This window comes from Mizuhopecten yessoensis, unplaced genomic scaffold (assembly GCF_002113885.1).
Source record: "Mizuhopecten yessoensis strain PY_sf001 unplaced genomic scaffold, ASM211388v2 scaffold11091, whole genome shotgun sequence".
Lineage (NCBI taxonomy): Eukaryota > Metazoa > Mollusca > Bivalvia > Pectinida > Pectinidae > Mizuhopecten > Mizuhopecten yessoensis.
The window spans coordinates 1,082,493-1,096,979 of NW_018408875.1; the positions used below are offsets into that span (position 1 = coordinate 1,082,493).

Consider the following 14,487-nt stretch of genomic DNA (forward strand, 5'->3'; position numbering starts at 1 on the left):
GATATGCACCAGCGGTTACTAAACATCGAATTACTTATTAATTGATATGTTTTTGTAAGCAAGTAAATGTTTTATGTAAAATATTGCTAAAATGAATTGATGTATGCCGATATGCGCACACGTGTGTGTCATGTGTGATCAGATAATTCAAAGAAAACAAGCAACAAAATACACATTTTACGTAGTTTCTTCTTGGTTTTAAATATCATTTTACATCAATGAAAAAAAAATCATAGAAATATATTTAAAAAAAATATATTCGGAGATCGATTTTCGGAGCATGAACATCTTTTTTTTTCCAGATTTTTTGGGTGCGCAAAATATTCGAGTAGAAGCTTTTTTCCAGATTTTCAGCCTCAAAAAGTACCTGCGCAAATTACACAGGTGCGCAAATTACATGGGTTTTTACGGTATACAACCTTAAACATCTGCTGGTACATTTTCAAACTATTATAATGATGCTGTATAGATTAAAACAAAATCCATAGCAGGCTAGTACATGTTCAGATGATTTGTACACAATCCTTGTTTTGTGTGAAGTAAAACATCATCATGTAACAGTCTTTGTTTCTTGTGCCAGCTCATATACTTCATGTTCTTTTTTCCTTGCAAAATTCCTTTGTACATCTCCCTTAATATATCGGTTAACCACTTCATAATGCCAAGAATTGGCTTGACAAATGTTGGCAGTATAACTAGGTTTCAATTTGTGGTTCAATTGTAGCTTCAGTAAGTCAAGTCATTAATATTCCCTGTGATTTGTACAGTAACAGCTAATGGGAAACTTTTGCTTGTACTTTGACAGCATGTTTTCACAGATAAGCTTAATATTTACAGACTTTTGGCATGTGTCCATAAGCTTAAGCAAAATTTATGAATTTGTAGGAATGTTCAGTGTACTACGATATGTTACTCCACTGTAACCGCAAAAACACAGACTTGCTCCAGAGCAGAATTTTTCAAGCAATACAACTTGTAAAACAAATCACTCTTATAAAATTGACTGAAGTATTAAAAACAAATTATGTGTATTTGATTTTTGAGTGTTAACTCCTTTGTAATTGGCATTAACAGTGAAACATTAAATCTCATCTCAAAATTGAAAGATATAAAATATCTCTGAAATGTTTCTTTCAAGCACATTGAAACAAGGAATATAGATCTTTAAAACAGTAAAGCAAGTCTTCCTTATTCTATCTCCTGGTAGGCCGACATGTGGCATTTATATAATATTTAATAAGTATTATCATAGTATTTTGATTTTGATGACCTTTGACAAGTGTAGTTTGTTGTTTCAGTTTATTGGCCCTTGGCTACGATCAGTTCTCTTCGTTTCCACTCCATCGGGAGTTGATACAGAAGTTTCTGCTACCGTGTAAAACACCGGATCAAATCAAAATCAGAATCAAGAACCTGTCAGCAAGCAAGATTGGTGATAATGTTATAAAGGTGAGAGTGGAAACCTTGTTCATAAATATCAAATTGGGATAAAAGTATTTCCTGAATGGTTAGTCTATAAAAGTTTAAAAATCTACACTAGTTCAAACTGAAAAAGAGGGTTGTTCCTGTACCTCAGGCAAGTTAATTATATATAATTTTACACCCCAGTGCCCTATATTTATACTCTCCTATGAAGTTAAGCTGGATATATAATATTTGCTTTGTATGTGCATTTTCTCATCTATCTCTCCATAGTAAAATCTTGTGAAAAGATATGTCAAGAACCCCTCAACAGATTCTTGTGTCTATTGCACCATAGTTAGGTTACCTGGAATTTATAGTGTACCATAGTTAGGTTACCTGGAATTTATATTGTAACATAGTTAGGTTACATGGAATTTATAGTGTAACATAGTTAGGGTACATGGAATTTATAGTGTAACATAGTTAGGGTACATGGAATTTATAGTGTACCATAGTTAGGGTACATGGAATTTATAGTGTACCATAGTTAGGTTACCTGGAATTTATTTCGGTGGTCATCGGTCAAAGTTAGAGGGTCAAAGGTCACATTTGAGCACTTTTAAGTGAAAGGAACTTGTGCACAAGATCTTGCAAACCTCTCAACAAATTTTATTTATATCTACACAATAGTTTGGTATCACTTAATTCTAGACTACACAAACTTTAGTGGTCATTGGGGAAGGTTGCAGAGTCAAATATTGCACTTGACCAATTTTGATATCCTAATGCGATGTGGTAGGAGACGGGGGGAAGTTATATTTATGTGAGGCCTTCCTTACTTTGTTTATTATTATTTTAGCAACTGAAACGCACAAAGCAACTGCCAGAGTTTCCCCAGTATGGCCTTGACTGGGAAGAGAGTCTTATGAAGGCCCCAAAGGATCAACTTATCAACAGAAATTTCCCTTACTGGTGCAAGGTAACTTATTTGGAGTGTCTATTCTTAAAAAACCACAACAGACAACACAAGACAGATTTACACAAATAGTTTACTGTTTCAGAGTCCTTTTATTTATCATGTTGACATTTTAGTTGTGTAAATAAATTACTATGTACACAATAAAAATCCTTGAAACTGGCAAGTAGTGCTTAGCCGATACACATGTGGTAAATCTTTTACTATGAAATCTGCATCAAGACCCTCTGTGATTCCTCTGGGCCAACAACAAGAATGATGAATTCAAGTTGAATTTTTTTGTTTATGAATAAAATTTATATTTAAAATCTTTTGTAACACAGGTAAGTAGCATCCAGCTTAACTTATTGATACACTATGTTACAGTGTTGAGCAAATGTTTATTGAAAAGAAAGATGCATATATTACCAGGTATGAAATTTCTGTTTTAAAATATGGACAAGGGTTGCCCTAATAAATTTATTGCCTGAAATTCATTCTTTTGTTCGAATGTTTCATATTCTTTGACCGTAGGCAATAAAGAATTCCAAAGAAAATAATTCAAGTAAACAATCTACCAGACCCCAGGATCTCAAAATAGATCACGTCTATCCTAGGGTTTGGCTTCCTACTTACAAATATTCTAAGTCTATAGGTCATACAGTGTATCACTAAAACAAAACCTGGAGTCCTGCGGTGGGATTGATGTTTTACTGGTGTAGACCCAAAGATAGACTTGCTTTATTTAACTATAAATAATTAAAGTTATTGAATTGTTGAATTAAATGAAGCTATATATACATTGCCTTACAGGAGATGAAGATTAAGGAGATCATTGGCACAAGTGGGGAAGTGAGTGTGGATAGACCTATGGTGGGGAGGAAGAGACGTGCTCGCAGTGTAAACCTGCCTATTAGGACGAAAGAAAACAAAAGCAAGGTAAACATTTTGTAGCCATTTTGAAAATCTGTTTGGAATTTAAACTCATATACTACTAAAGCAATTTCAAAAACCTTAATGGGAATGATAAGCGTACGGTTCTACCAATTTTTTGTTATTTTGCAGCTGTAGAGGTAACTCATTGATTAATGAATCGGTGATTGATGCCCTGGTCGCGATGATAGTAACAAATTGTAAGCATGCTAGTATCATGACAATACACTCTACCTGTTTTGTCTGCGCTACAATGTGAACATCCCACACTCTGTACTGATAGGGTGTTATACTAAGTCGAGGCGTAGTAGTTAAGCAGTGTTCGATCTATCACTAGATACAAAATTATTGTTTTTATTGTAGAAACAAATATTTTCTATCTTCTTGAAGTACCTAGGGTCTACTGTAGTGCATGATTCTGATCAGTTTTTGACTGATTTGAAATCCAATATGGCCACCATGTGGATACATTAAGGTTTCCAAAGGATTGATGGTTAGCTAACCATGTTTATCAAGTTTGTCCAGAGTACACAATGGCAATATCCAATCTTAACTAGAAAATTAGGATATCACTATGAAAATTACATTTGAGTATGATGCTACAAATATTTACGCAATAACATGATATTGTTTTTGGATTTACATGCACAGTCACAGCTGAAGAAGACGCGGTCTGCCCCGACCACGCCTGCGGATCCTGACTTGGTAGATAGCTTGTCCATGAGTGCCATCATGAGTAAAACACAAGATTCGTCATTGGATACAGAATTCAAAACACTGAGCAGAGATATTGTAATGGTCAATAGGTAAGTTGTTGGTTGTGGTATGCAAAGTGGTATGCAAATATATTTCACTGTGAAAAACACCACCCAGAATGTTTGATAATTAATAAAGGTATAGTTTTATGTAACTGTGACAAGTGTCTCTTATTCCGTTCGTATGCTGTAGGTTCATGTGTGTTATTTATGACAAGAAGAATGTTTTTCTGTATCAACTATGAATTCTTCATGCAAAATTGAGGTCTTTTATATATTTTTGAAGTTTTTTATATATATTTTTTTTCTGTTTCCGTGCTTTACATTAAGTTCTATTAGCCCTACCATTCTCAAAGTTGGGTTAATGAATAGACATTATCATTCACAATGTCACATTTTATCTTATTTGTTTAGATATTTATAGCCATGTTTCTTGTCCACAGCCCCCAGCCACGCTGGAAGAAGTCATTACAACAGAGTGCCAGGAAATCTCCAGTGCCTGGATTTATCTCCCTTGACCAGTGCTCAGGATTAGACAATGATGGACAGCCTGCTAGTCCTATAAACATCCGTATTCTTGACAGTGTCCCCAGCCCTGCAGGGATACACAGTGTGGCAAGTCCTGCACACCCAACCCTATCCAACCCTGGCACACCCAAGTCCCGTCAGGGTGTCCAGGAGCAGATAACTCCGCACAAACCTGACTCTGTGAGGGCACTACCTGTGTCTCCCATTGTGATTGTGCAGGGCAAGCCCCCTGTTACCTGTGCCAAGCCCACTTTCCTGGTGGTCAACAGTGTGGGTAGTGTGTCAGTAGCTGGTCAGCGAATAACTCCAGTCAAGACGGTCAGTTGCCGTGATAGGGTAGTTCCAAGTGTTCTGGAAGCCAGAACAACAGGAGCCCTTGGAACCCCACCAAAGAGAACAGAAACACTGTCAAACATTGTAGAACTTCCACTCTCTGGTGGTGGGAAACTTCTCATAACGCCTCCTAAAAGGGATTCTAAGCAAGATGGCAACTTAAAATCAAACCAATCATGCATAGATTCCCCTACAACAATAATATCGCCTTCTGGACCACTCAGACAAAGTACACCAGAGAATGTTCACAGCTCTCAAGAGTTGCTGGCTAAAGCACATGGAAATGTTACACCAGAAAATGTTCGTCACTCTGAAGAATCACCAGCCAAATCAGCTCTGGAAATCGTGGCATCTTATGCCCCTTTTATTTATTCTCCCCTCAAATCAGACACCCTGTCTCCAGAAAAGTTCTCGGAACTTATCCAATTGTCACAGGAAAGAACTCCTACCAAGTCCTCTGCCTTTGTCCCCCGGTACCGCCCAGTGGCCCCAAATCCGTTCTTTTCCTCCCCTACAAAGACTGTGTCACCATTCCTTGGGAAGGACAAAAGTCCTCGTAGAAAACAGTTGGCCAAGAAAGCTCAGGCTATTTGTCCAAAGGGGTTTGTATTAAAGAATTATGTCTCGCCATCGAAAAAGGCAGCAACAAACATTGTTCACAGAGTTTTAAAGAGAAATATTCCAAAGATTTTACCCAGAAACTCTCCAAGAAGTGAACTGCAAATCAAAATTCGGTCTCCTGATTCCAGTAAAAAGAAATCCAGCCAATTTTCTGATGAAGAGAAAGGTGAATATGATATGATAGAATCTGAGGATCTGTCAGACGACAATGACGATGTTGTAAACAGTGAAAAGACAAGAGGAAAGATAGGGAGGAGCGGAAATAAGAGTAATCAGAAGTCAAGACAGAAAGTGGCGCGGCCAGAAAGTGATGACACTCAAAGTGAGAATGAAGATGGCAATGATTTATATGACAGTCAGAATGATGATGAAGAGGATTTAGATGATGAAGATCACATGGCTGAACTAATGGCTGCCAGCTCCAGAATAGGGTATGTATCAAAATTTAAATGACAGTTTAATGTCTGTCAGATCCAGAATGGGGAAGGTGTCAAAAGAGAATATAGTAAGGTCATGACTCCAGCTCAAGACTGGAGTCTCTCATTCAAATGCAGAAAATTCTGTAATAATGATTTTAATGTTAGCATTGTCAAAATTTCGCTTCAACTTACTTCATTTAAAAAGAAATATCTATCTGGTCCTAGACTGGGCGGGATAGAATTCAATGACATTCTGGCACGAAAGGCATACCAGAACCAACTTCTGATTTCTGCAACTAACTGCAGAAATATTCATCACCATTTTATTGGATGTTAATCCACTAGCTTATTTTCTGTTATGGTCTTATTATAAAATGTTCTTTTCCTAACTAGCAAATTATGTTGATAGAGAATTCAACTCGGTAATACTAATAAATTTAAATTGGTGTTAAAATCTGGGATACCAAATTATTATTAACAATTTCTAGGCCTCCTTTTTAAATGCCTGATTTATTCATGAAGTTCTAACAATGAATAATTAAAGTGCCAGAAATAGCTCATTTTTGCATGCAGTTTAAGAAACTAAGTGTTTAAGAATTTAAGGATCTAAAAAAAGTATGAATACAACACTGAATCAAACGACTGAAGTAAGATTGTATTTGATTGACTAACACTTGTCGTTGAACAGGTTTGCCCAGAAGAAGGGAGGGCTGAAAGATAAAAATAGGAGTAAAGCTCAGAAGAGGAAGGACTCTGCGCTAGCCATGCTGGCTCCGGACCTACTGAACACTGACCCCCAGGTAAACACAGCTCTCCACAGTTAACTCTGACCTCTCAGCCAGTCATACTTCATGTGAACCAGTTACTATATTCTGGGCAATACGAGGTAACAAAATACAGTGTGAGGCAGGTTTCACATTGTCAGCAAGGAGATCTTTAAGAAATTATCAATATTTGTCTTATATTATGTAGAAATATATATTAGAGAAAATGTTGAAAATAAAACAGAGATTTGACACAGACCATATCTGCTAGAAAATCAGTGATTCTCCTTCCATATTTCTTTGTAATATACAAACATGTTCACTTCATCTCTCTACGACCACATCGAGATGTAATGGAATGTTGTTTTGTGTTGATATCAGTGCCTACCTGGTATAATTGAGAAGTTTTTCACATGCAAACATATTTACATGATGTGGCATGGCTCATTTTGATTTCATGAACAAGATTGGCGATGCCATATTTTTTAAGACACTGCATGCAGTGTCCTATTCTGCCAGTTGGATGCATGTGGAAACAAATATGCAAAATGAGCATGCAAATATGTACCCTCACCTGACAAAGCTACCATAGTTCATCCCAGACAAGTCAGTAGTACACAGCTCACTTACAGGTAGTTTTTAATATGGATGAGACTTTCGAAAGAGCATTGTACACGAATAAGGTCTATGGGCGGCAAATATAACATGTATCGTGGTGCCCAATATAAGACATGATCATTAAATAAAGAAAAGAGTTGTTAGAACTGAAAGTAAACGACGGTGAAATCAGTTATTTTCGTGGGGCCCAAATTTCGTGGTTTCCCTACAAAACAACATTTCATTGGTACATGAATTTGTGGATTTTGAGGACCTACTCAAATGGAGAATTGCTTTATATCAAAATCATAATTATTTCGTGGACTTTTGAATTTGTGGATGAAGATTACATACGAAATCAACCAAATTAAAAATCCCCTGAAATTTTGAGATTTCTCAGTACATTGTTTTTTCCCTATATGTGTATTCAAACTATTAAACCTGTGCGTTTTACCTGTTATCAGAAGGATGATCGGGACACGGCGTTCGCCCAGGCTTATCTGTGTCGTGCTCGGGAGGTGCTGAAGACAGATGATGACACGTATGAGGCATTCCTTAAGTTGTTGTATGACTTCGGCAAGAGTGACTTCTCCCCAGTCAAAGTAAGCTCATTTGTTCTTACTATTTTATTAAAATTTTCGAATTATCACATCTATCAAAAGCATGTTGCAGCAGATTGGTATTTCTAACATGTTGCCAAAAAGGTTCTTGGGTGCTTTATTTGAATTGTAAATTTCTTAAACTCTGGGATCCATTCTCACTTAAAAGAGGGAGTCAAGATTTCTTGACTTATAGGGAAATAACACGTGAGTTCAAACTTACAAATTGGTATTTCTAACATGTTGCCAACATTTTTAGTCTCGCTGTGTGCATCATCCGTTGTGCGTAAACTTTCTACATTTTTGACTTCTTACGAACTATAAAGTTTATAATTATTTAAGTATGGAAATAAGTCTAGGTAAAATCATTTGACTTGGTTCGAATTATGATGGAATGGAACTAAGGTATGAAAGGTATTGAAAATGTAAGATAAAGTTGGGGTCCAAAGGAGGAAAATTGATGGAAATTTCCAAACATATTCTTTAGACTCGGATGTCCAAGAATCAAATATTCTTCATTGGTGTACAAGGTTCTTGGGTGCTTTATCAGAATTGTAAATTTCTTAAACTCTGGGATCCATTGTCACTTGAAGAGGGAGTCAAGATTTTTTTACTTATAGCTAGGGAAATAACACTTGAGTTCAAACTTACATGGAATTACAATTGCTACCATTCAATAATCTTCATGGATGCTTACGAAAGTTGTCTTAATTTCATTTCACCAAATTTACCCAATCCCCTCTGAGCTTGGAATCAAATACATCGTACTAAAATTCATATGGATTTTTTTTGGGTATATCTATTACGGTATGAAAAACAGTAGCAATAGGAAACACTGCTGTCTTACTCCTTAAATCCAGTGGTAAAACCTGTATTCGCAGCTTACCACATGGTTATGAAGATTCTCCTCTCTGACAGAATTTAGTTGAAAATGCTATAAGCATAAATTGTGTGTGAAAACACAAATCCGGTAACGACGAGACATATAATTACGTGTAATTCTTGTTCCATAATCAGGTGAAGGTTAAAATTTGATTTAGTTTTAACATTACCTTTATATATAGAGAGAGTAAACATCATTTCAAAATAAAGGAGAAATGTACCTGTGTTAAATTGAAAAGACCTAGGATATTAAGTCACCACTAGTAAATACCAGGGTATATGCCAGTGCTGTCGTAGGAAGGTGAAATGGTACCTTAAAATCAGTGTAATTTGCACAGGTATTTTTTTGGACTGAAAATTGTGAAAAAACCCTGAAATTAAACATGTTCGCATCAAAATTTGTTCTCAAAACCAACATGCAGAATGACACTAACATAGATCTACAAAAACCCCATAAAAGACAGATGTCTACCATTTGAAGTCATTACTTGAATAGATTCTAATAAGAACTCTGAACCACTGCCAAAAACCTCAAATTTAAAAATGGAAACATTTTCAACCACTACCTGGGGCAGGGAATGAATTGGGGAAATTGGCTGTTGATTTAAAAAGAATCTTTAGCTCGACCAAAAAAACCCAAAAAAACAATAATTTGAGGTTTTTATATACCGCTTTATCACAACCTTGTTCGAATTCATAGGTCATCTCATAGACTCAAAGTGGTGCACAAATTTGTATCCGTGGTTATAGGGCTTCTGCAACCAGCCAATATCTTTCTCAACTCCGTGGAGAGTATACAGCCGGTGCTGCCATTTTGGCGCTCACAGCTAGCGTTCAACAATTCTAGCACTGCCCAATCATGTACTCATTTACAGCTGAGTAGACTGGAACAAGCAGAGTAGAGTATCTTGCTCAAAGATACAACACAGTGCTGTGCCGTAACTCGAACCTGCAACCCTTTGGTCATGAGCCCAGCGTCCTACCACTAGACTACCGTGCCAGCTTACCTAAAATAGCCCTTATGGATGGAAATATCTGATGTTACTTTATCAAAATGTGTTAATTTCAACCCCAGCCCTAGGTCAACGAATTCCCCCTTCAGAGGGTGTTATATAGTGTAGTTTACACGAAAATAATTCTTTTGTGTGTCTTTATTTATGATGGAAAGTACCAAGAAATAAAGTTTTCAGCATGATAATTGAGGCATGTAGTGTCTTCATGTTGTTAATACTATGCCCCTGTGTCCCACCATTTGGCTTTTGGGTGTGAGGTTTTCTTTACTGAAATAAGTGAAAATAACAAAAATGTTTTTGTTGTTGACATTATTGGTAATGTACTGTCTTTTGGTTGTGTAAAGAGTTATGATTATTTTGGCTTCTTGTGTCAACAGCAAAAAATGGAATACAACTCAGGAGGCTGTTAAATCTACTGATTCAATCTTGTTTATTTATAGCATACACAAAAAGGCCATTTAGTATAAGAGCATCACAGAAAAGCAAGAAAACTCCCTATATATATGATAGAACAAATTCAGTCAATATACAACATGATACAAGTATAATCATTTCATAAGCTTTGTAAAGAGAAGCATATTGTCAAGGTGAAGCTTGCATATTTTTTAATTTTATCAAAGATTGTAACATTTATTACAGGTCCATCATATGATAGCAGACAATTAGGTTGTAAAAGAATTTTTCCAAACAAAATAAATAATTTCTTTTTTGAACGGTTGTATGAAAACAATAGACATATTTTACTAAAGACTGAGACAGTGTAAACGTAGGTACAGTAAAACCTTGTTATACTGTCATCAGAGAAATGTTGGCGTTATAAAGAGGTTTGGCAATAAATTGATGAAAATGTATAAACAAATTCTCAAGAATATGAGAAAAAGGTACATTGAAACATGTCTGCAGTAATTAACAAGGTGGCAGACGAAACGAGGGGCATTATACAAATACATTGTGGCTTTACTGTACATACCAGTGGTATTCTAATTTGAGCACTATTCATGCTTTAAAGATTTAGTTTAATTATGATTATTATGCTAATTTTAGTATCTGTATATAGTTTCTTATTGGATACATTGCCGGTTTACCAAATCATCAATGTGCTATTTTGTTAAAGTGAACGATATGCTAAAATTTGAGTTCGATAAAATAAGTACTTTTACATGTACACGCAATCATACTGGAGGTTTAAGTGCGATACGAAGAAACGTTGTATTATGTTTTAGCAAGATTGTAGTGTCGTACAATAATGTCATAATCACATTATGGCAGGTCTAACCAATCCAAAAATCATCATTTGTTATGGCATGTACTTATTTGTAATATAATAATGTAAAAGTCTCCAGGAGTACAGAGCCACACTCACCCTTGTCATTCCTTATGAATATTTCCATTGTCTTAATTGATAAATCCTCCTACTTGAATGTTTTACCTGGGGCTGTAATGCTACAGTGTAGTATTATGTACAACCATCCACTACAGCATTACCATTACGTGCCTTACTGGGCAGTCGTCATACAAATGTTTCTAGATGGGTATGTCCTGCTTCACACTCAGATATCTGGATGCCGCACAACATTGGTGAAGGTTTTCCTCACAGTTCTCTATTGGTAATTGAAAAAATGTTTTGTGAAAGTGTTGTATGGGTATTTTTGTTTATGTCTTGTGAAAGTGCTGTAGAAATGGCACTGTTTATGCCGTGGGAATGCTCTGTGTTGGAGTTTTGTGGAAGTTCTGGATGACTTTCCTCATTCATGTTTTGTGCTAGCTCGGTAAGACTAACTTTCAAGGTTAGTGAATGTTCTAGTGTTAGACTGTCTTCATTCAAGTTTTGTGGGTGTTCTGCATGACTGCCCTCATTTATGTTTTGTGGAACCTCTGCAAGACTGCCCTCATTTATGTTTTGTGGAACCTCTGTATTACTGTCCTCACTCAAGCTATGTGAAAATTCTGTAACACTGCTGTCATTCCAGTTCTGTGGAAATTCTGTACTACCGCACTCGTTATTATTGTGTCCAAGTGCTGTTAGATTGCCCCCACTGAAGTTCTGTGGAAGTTCTGTACTACTACCCTCATTTAAGTTTGGTGGAAATTCTGTATGACTGCTGTCATTCAAGTTGTATGGAAGTTCTGTAATATTGCCTTCATTTAAGGTTTGTGGTTGTTCTGTTAGACAGCCTTCATTCAAGCTATGTGAGCATTCTGTAAGATTGCCCTCACTGTGTGGAAGTTCTGAATGGGAGTCATTGTTCATGTCAGAGTTTTGTGAAAATTCTGTGTCCGGAATTTGTGAAAAGTCGGTATCAGGATTTTGTGAACATTTTGTTTGTGTACTACTGCTCAGTTTTTGTGATGAACATGGAATGTTTGATAGCGTGTGCGATGTTTGCATGCTATAGGATGTGTCATGTGATATATGTGTTGAATATGAGGGATTTTCAGACAGCTCCATATTGGTTATGGAAGTAGAACTGGGCCTTCGTCGGTATCTGTCCGTACTTGTGGAGTACAATGTGCCTGTCTGTGACTGTTGTTTACACACAAACAGTTTCCGGAGCTCCCTCCGGAATCGCTGTCCTGTTATACAGTAAAGGAGGAAGTTGACGGCGTGGTTCATATAACTAAAAAGGCTTGTAATTCGCGAAACCAGTAGGTACAGTGCCAGGCGCTCAAAGTCAATAGGGTAAGATGAAAAGTCAAAGTAGTTAAACCGAATACTGAACAGGATAACCCGAGGGGCAGAGGTCACCAGAAAGGTGAAGGTCACAGAAAGCAGCATGATTGTCAGTTTCTGATGGAAGTGACGATTCTCCATGGTTTTTTCATTCTCTGCTGTATTACTCCGACGCCGTAAAGTTTCTCTGAACCTGGTAGCCCGTTTGTTGTCTCTGATTATGAGGGCGTTGATTGTCAGAAGGACAAGAAAGGGAATGAAGGAATACAGTGTCGCATCTATCAGTGGGAATATGTCATCGTGAAAGTCCTCATAATCCTCAGTTGGGGAGCAGTATTGTCCAGATATGGTCACTGTCCAGAAAAAGTGGCTGTTGATTAATACGAACATCACAAACAATCCTATAGTTACTTTCTTAGCTCGGCTGACAGTAGCAAACTCCACTGCCTTCAGCGGAAAGTGGATGGCTATGAAGCGTTCTATTGTCATAGCAACAAGCAGCCATGCAGAATATTGAAAAAAGAAGTAGGTTAGAAAGTTGAATACTTTGCATGCTGTTGGACTCAAGATAATAGCATCCCAGCCGTTGATGACTGAAAACCAGCTTCGTATTCCGCTGAAGAAAAGCACCATGGTATCTACCACCGCGATCACCGCCAGGTAGAAACACGTGGATGAGTGTATCATGGTCTTTCTCATCATCACGATGAAGCTGATCAGGTTTCCGATTGTTCCCAGAAATATGACAATTGGGTAGACATAAAGTCCAAGGTATTTGGACCAGAGGTACGTGGGATACTGCTCCAGGATGTCCCATAGGGACGGCATCTCTACCGGGGGACCACTGTTGTCCGGCGGAGTGCTGGTGTTTGAACTGTTGGTGAGCTGAGAGACAATATCGAGGCTGTCCGGAGTAATCATATCTCCAGTATTTGTGTCGACTGATTAACGTTCACCAGGAATGTTACACATCGGTCCATGAACCCCTTTGTACTCATACTTATTGCCCATTGTCACTCTTGGGTTTATTTGTCCTAAACCCTCATTTCTAATAAAATATCAATGAAAGTTAAGTCTGTTTGGAATTTAAAATCTCGCTGGATCACAGAAATTTAATCTGTATGTAGCTTCGAGTAACCATCTCTTAATAGCTGTGTACTCCAGGCATACCAGCATCTGTATGTGAACTGTGCTAACACATGTAAAGTTGGTTAAGGTGATGTCAGCATGAGGGTGTCAAGTAGGCATTACACTCGCTATGTATACACTCACCAACTGCCTGTTTATAGTTTCAGGAAATTGGATCAATTCTGTGTGATTTATGATGGGATATTTTCAATATACATAACGTTTCAACTCTATTTAGAGACAAGTTAGTTTTCCTGTCAATAAAAGCCTACTCCAGAGTTAGAGAAGTGGGTCATTTACTTTGCAAGCCCGGGGCACGTGACTGCCAGCTGTAAGGACAGCCCTGTTTCCCATATATGGGTTGTATGGGGCAGGCTACAAGTATCTCATTTTTATATAGGTGGAGGTTGTGTGCAAGCAAAAGTGTCAGGACTCAAAACCTTAGTGTGAATATCAATCTATCAATCATCACTGCATTAGGGTGTTAGCCAATTTTGGTTTGTACTTACAAGCTACAATAATCTCTAATGTTGACTGACAGTAACAACAATCCCTAATGTTGATTGAAAGTAACAATAATCTCTAATGTTCTCTGGAAGTAAGGCGTTGAACATTATACGAGTCTTTTCTCATACTGATTGGGGAGCGGATCGTGAAATGCTTTTGCGCCTATACAGATCACTTATTCGAACAAAACTGGATTATGGTTCTATGGTATACGGGTCAGCGCGTAGTTCGTACCTTCAGATGCTAGACCCAATCCATAACCAAGGGCTACGTCTAGCCCTTGGAGCTTTTCGAACAACACCTGTAAAAAGCCTGCACGTGGAAGCAAATGAACCATCCCTTTATGACAGAAGAAAAAAACTTTCATTACAATTTGCA

The 14,487-nt window shown here is 37.3% G+C and overlaps 1 protein-coding gene across 2 annotated transcripts in view; it reads left to right on the forward strand.

Moving 5' to 3' along the window:
• The window catches only part of LOC110465557 (GON-4-like protein), a 47,429-nt gene that overhangs the window by 16,082 nt on the left and 16,860 nt on the right, over positions 1 to 14,487 (forward strand). For both annotated transcript variants that reach the window (XM_021521471.1, XM_021521473.1), the window contains exons 15-21: positions 1,299 to 1,449; positions 2,264 to 2,383; positions 3,173 to 3,298; positions 3,944 to 4,098; positions 4,491 to 5,960; positions 6,637 to 6,748; positions 7,774 to 7,911. In XM_021521471.1, the coding sequence (XP_021377146.1) occupies positions 1,299 to 1,449; positions 2,264 to 2,383; positions 3,173 to 3,298; positions 3,944 to 4,098; positions 4,491 to 5,960; positions 6,637 to 6,748; positions 7,774 to 7,911 (2,272 nt within the window). The remainder of the gene's footprint in view (positions 1 to 1,298; positions 1,450 to 2,263; positions 2,384 to 3,172; positions 3,299 to 3,943; positions 4,099 to 4,490; positions 5,961 to 6,636; positions 6,749 to 7,773; positions 7,912 to 14,487) is intronic.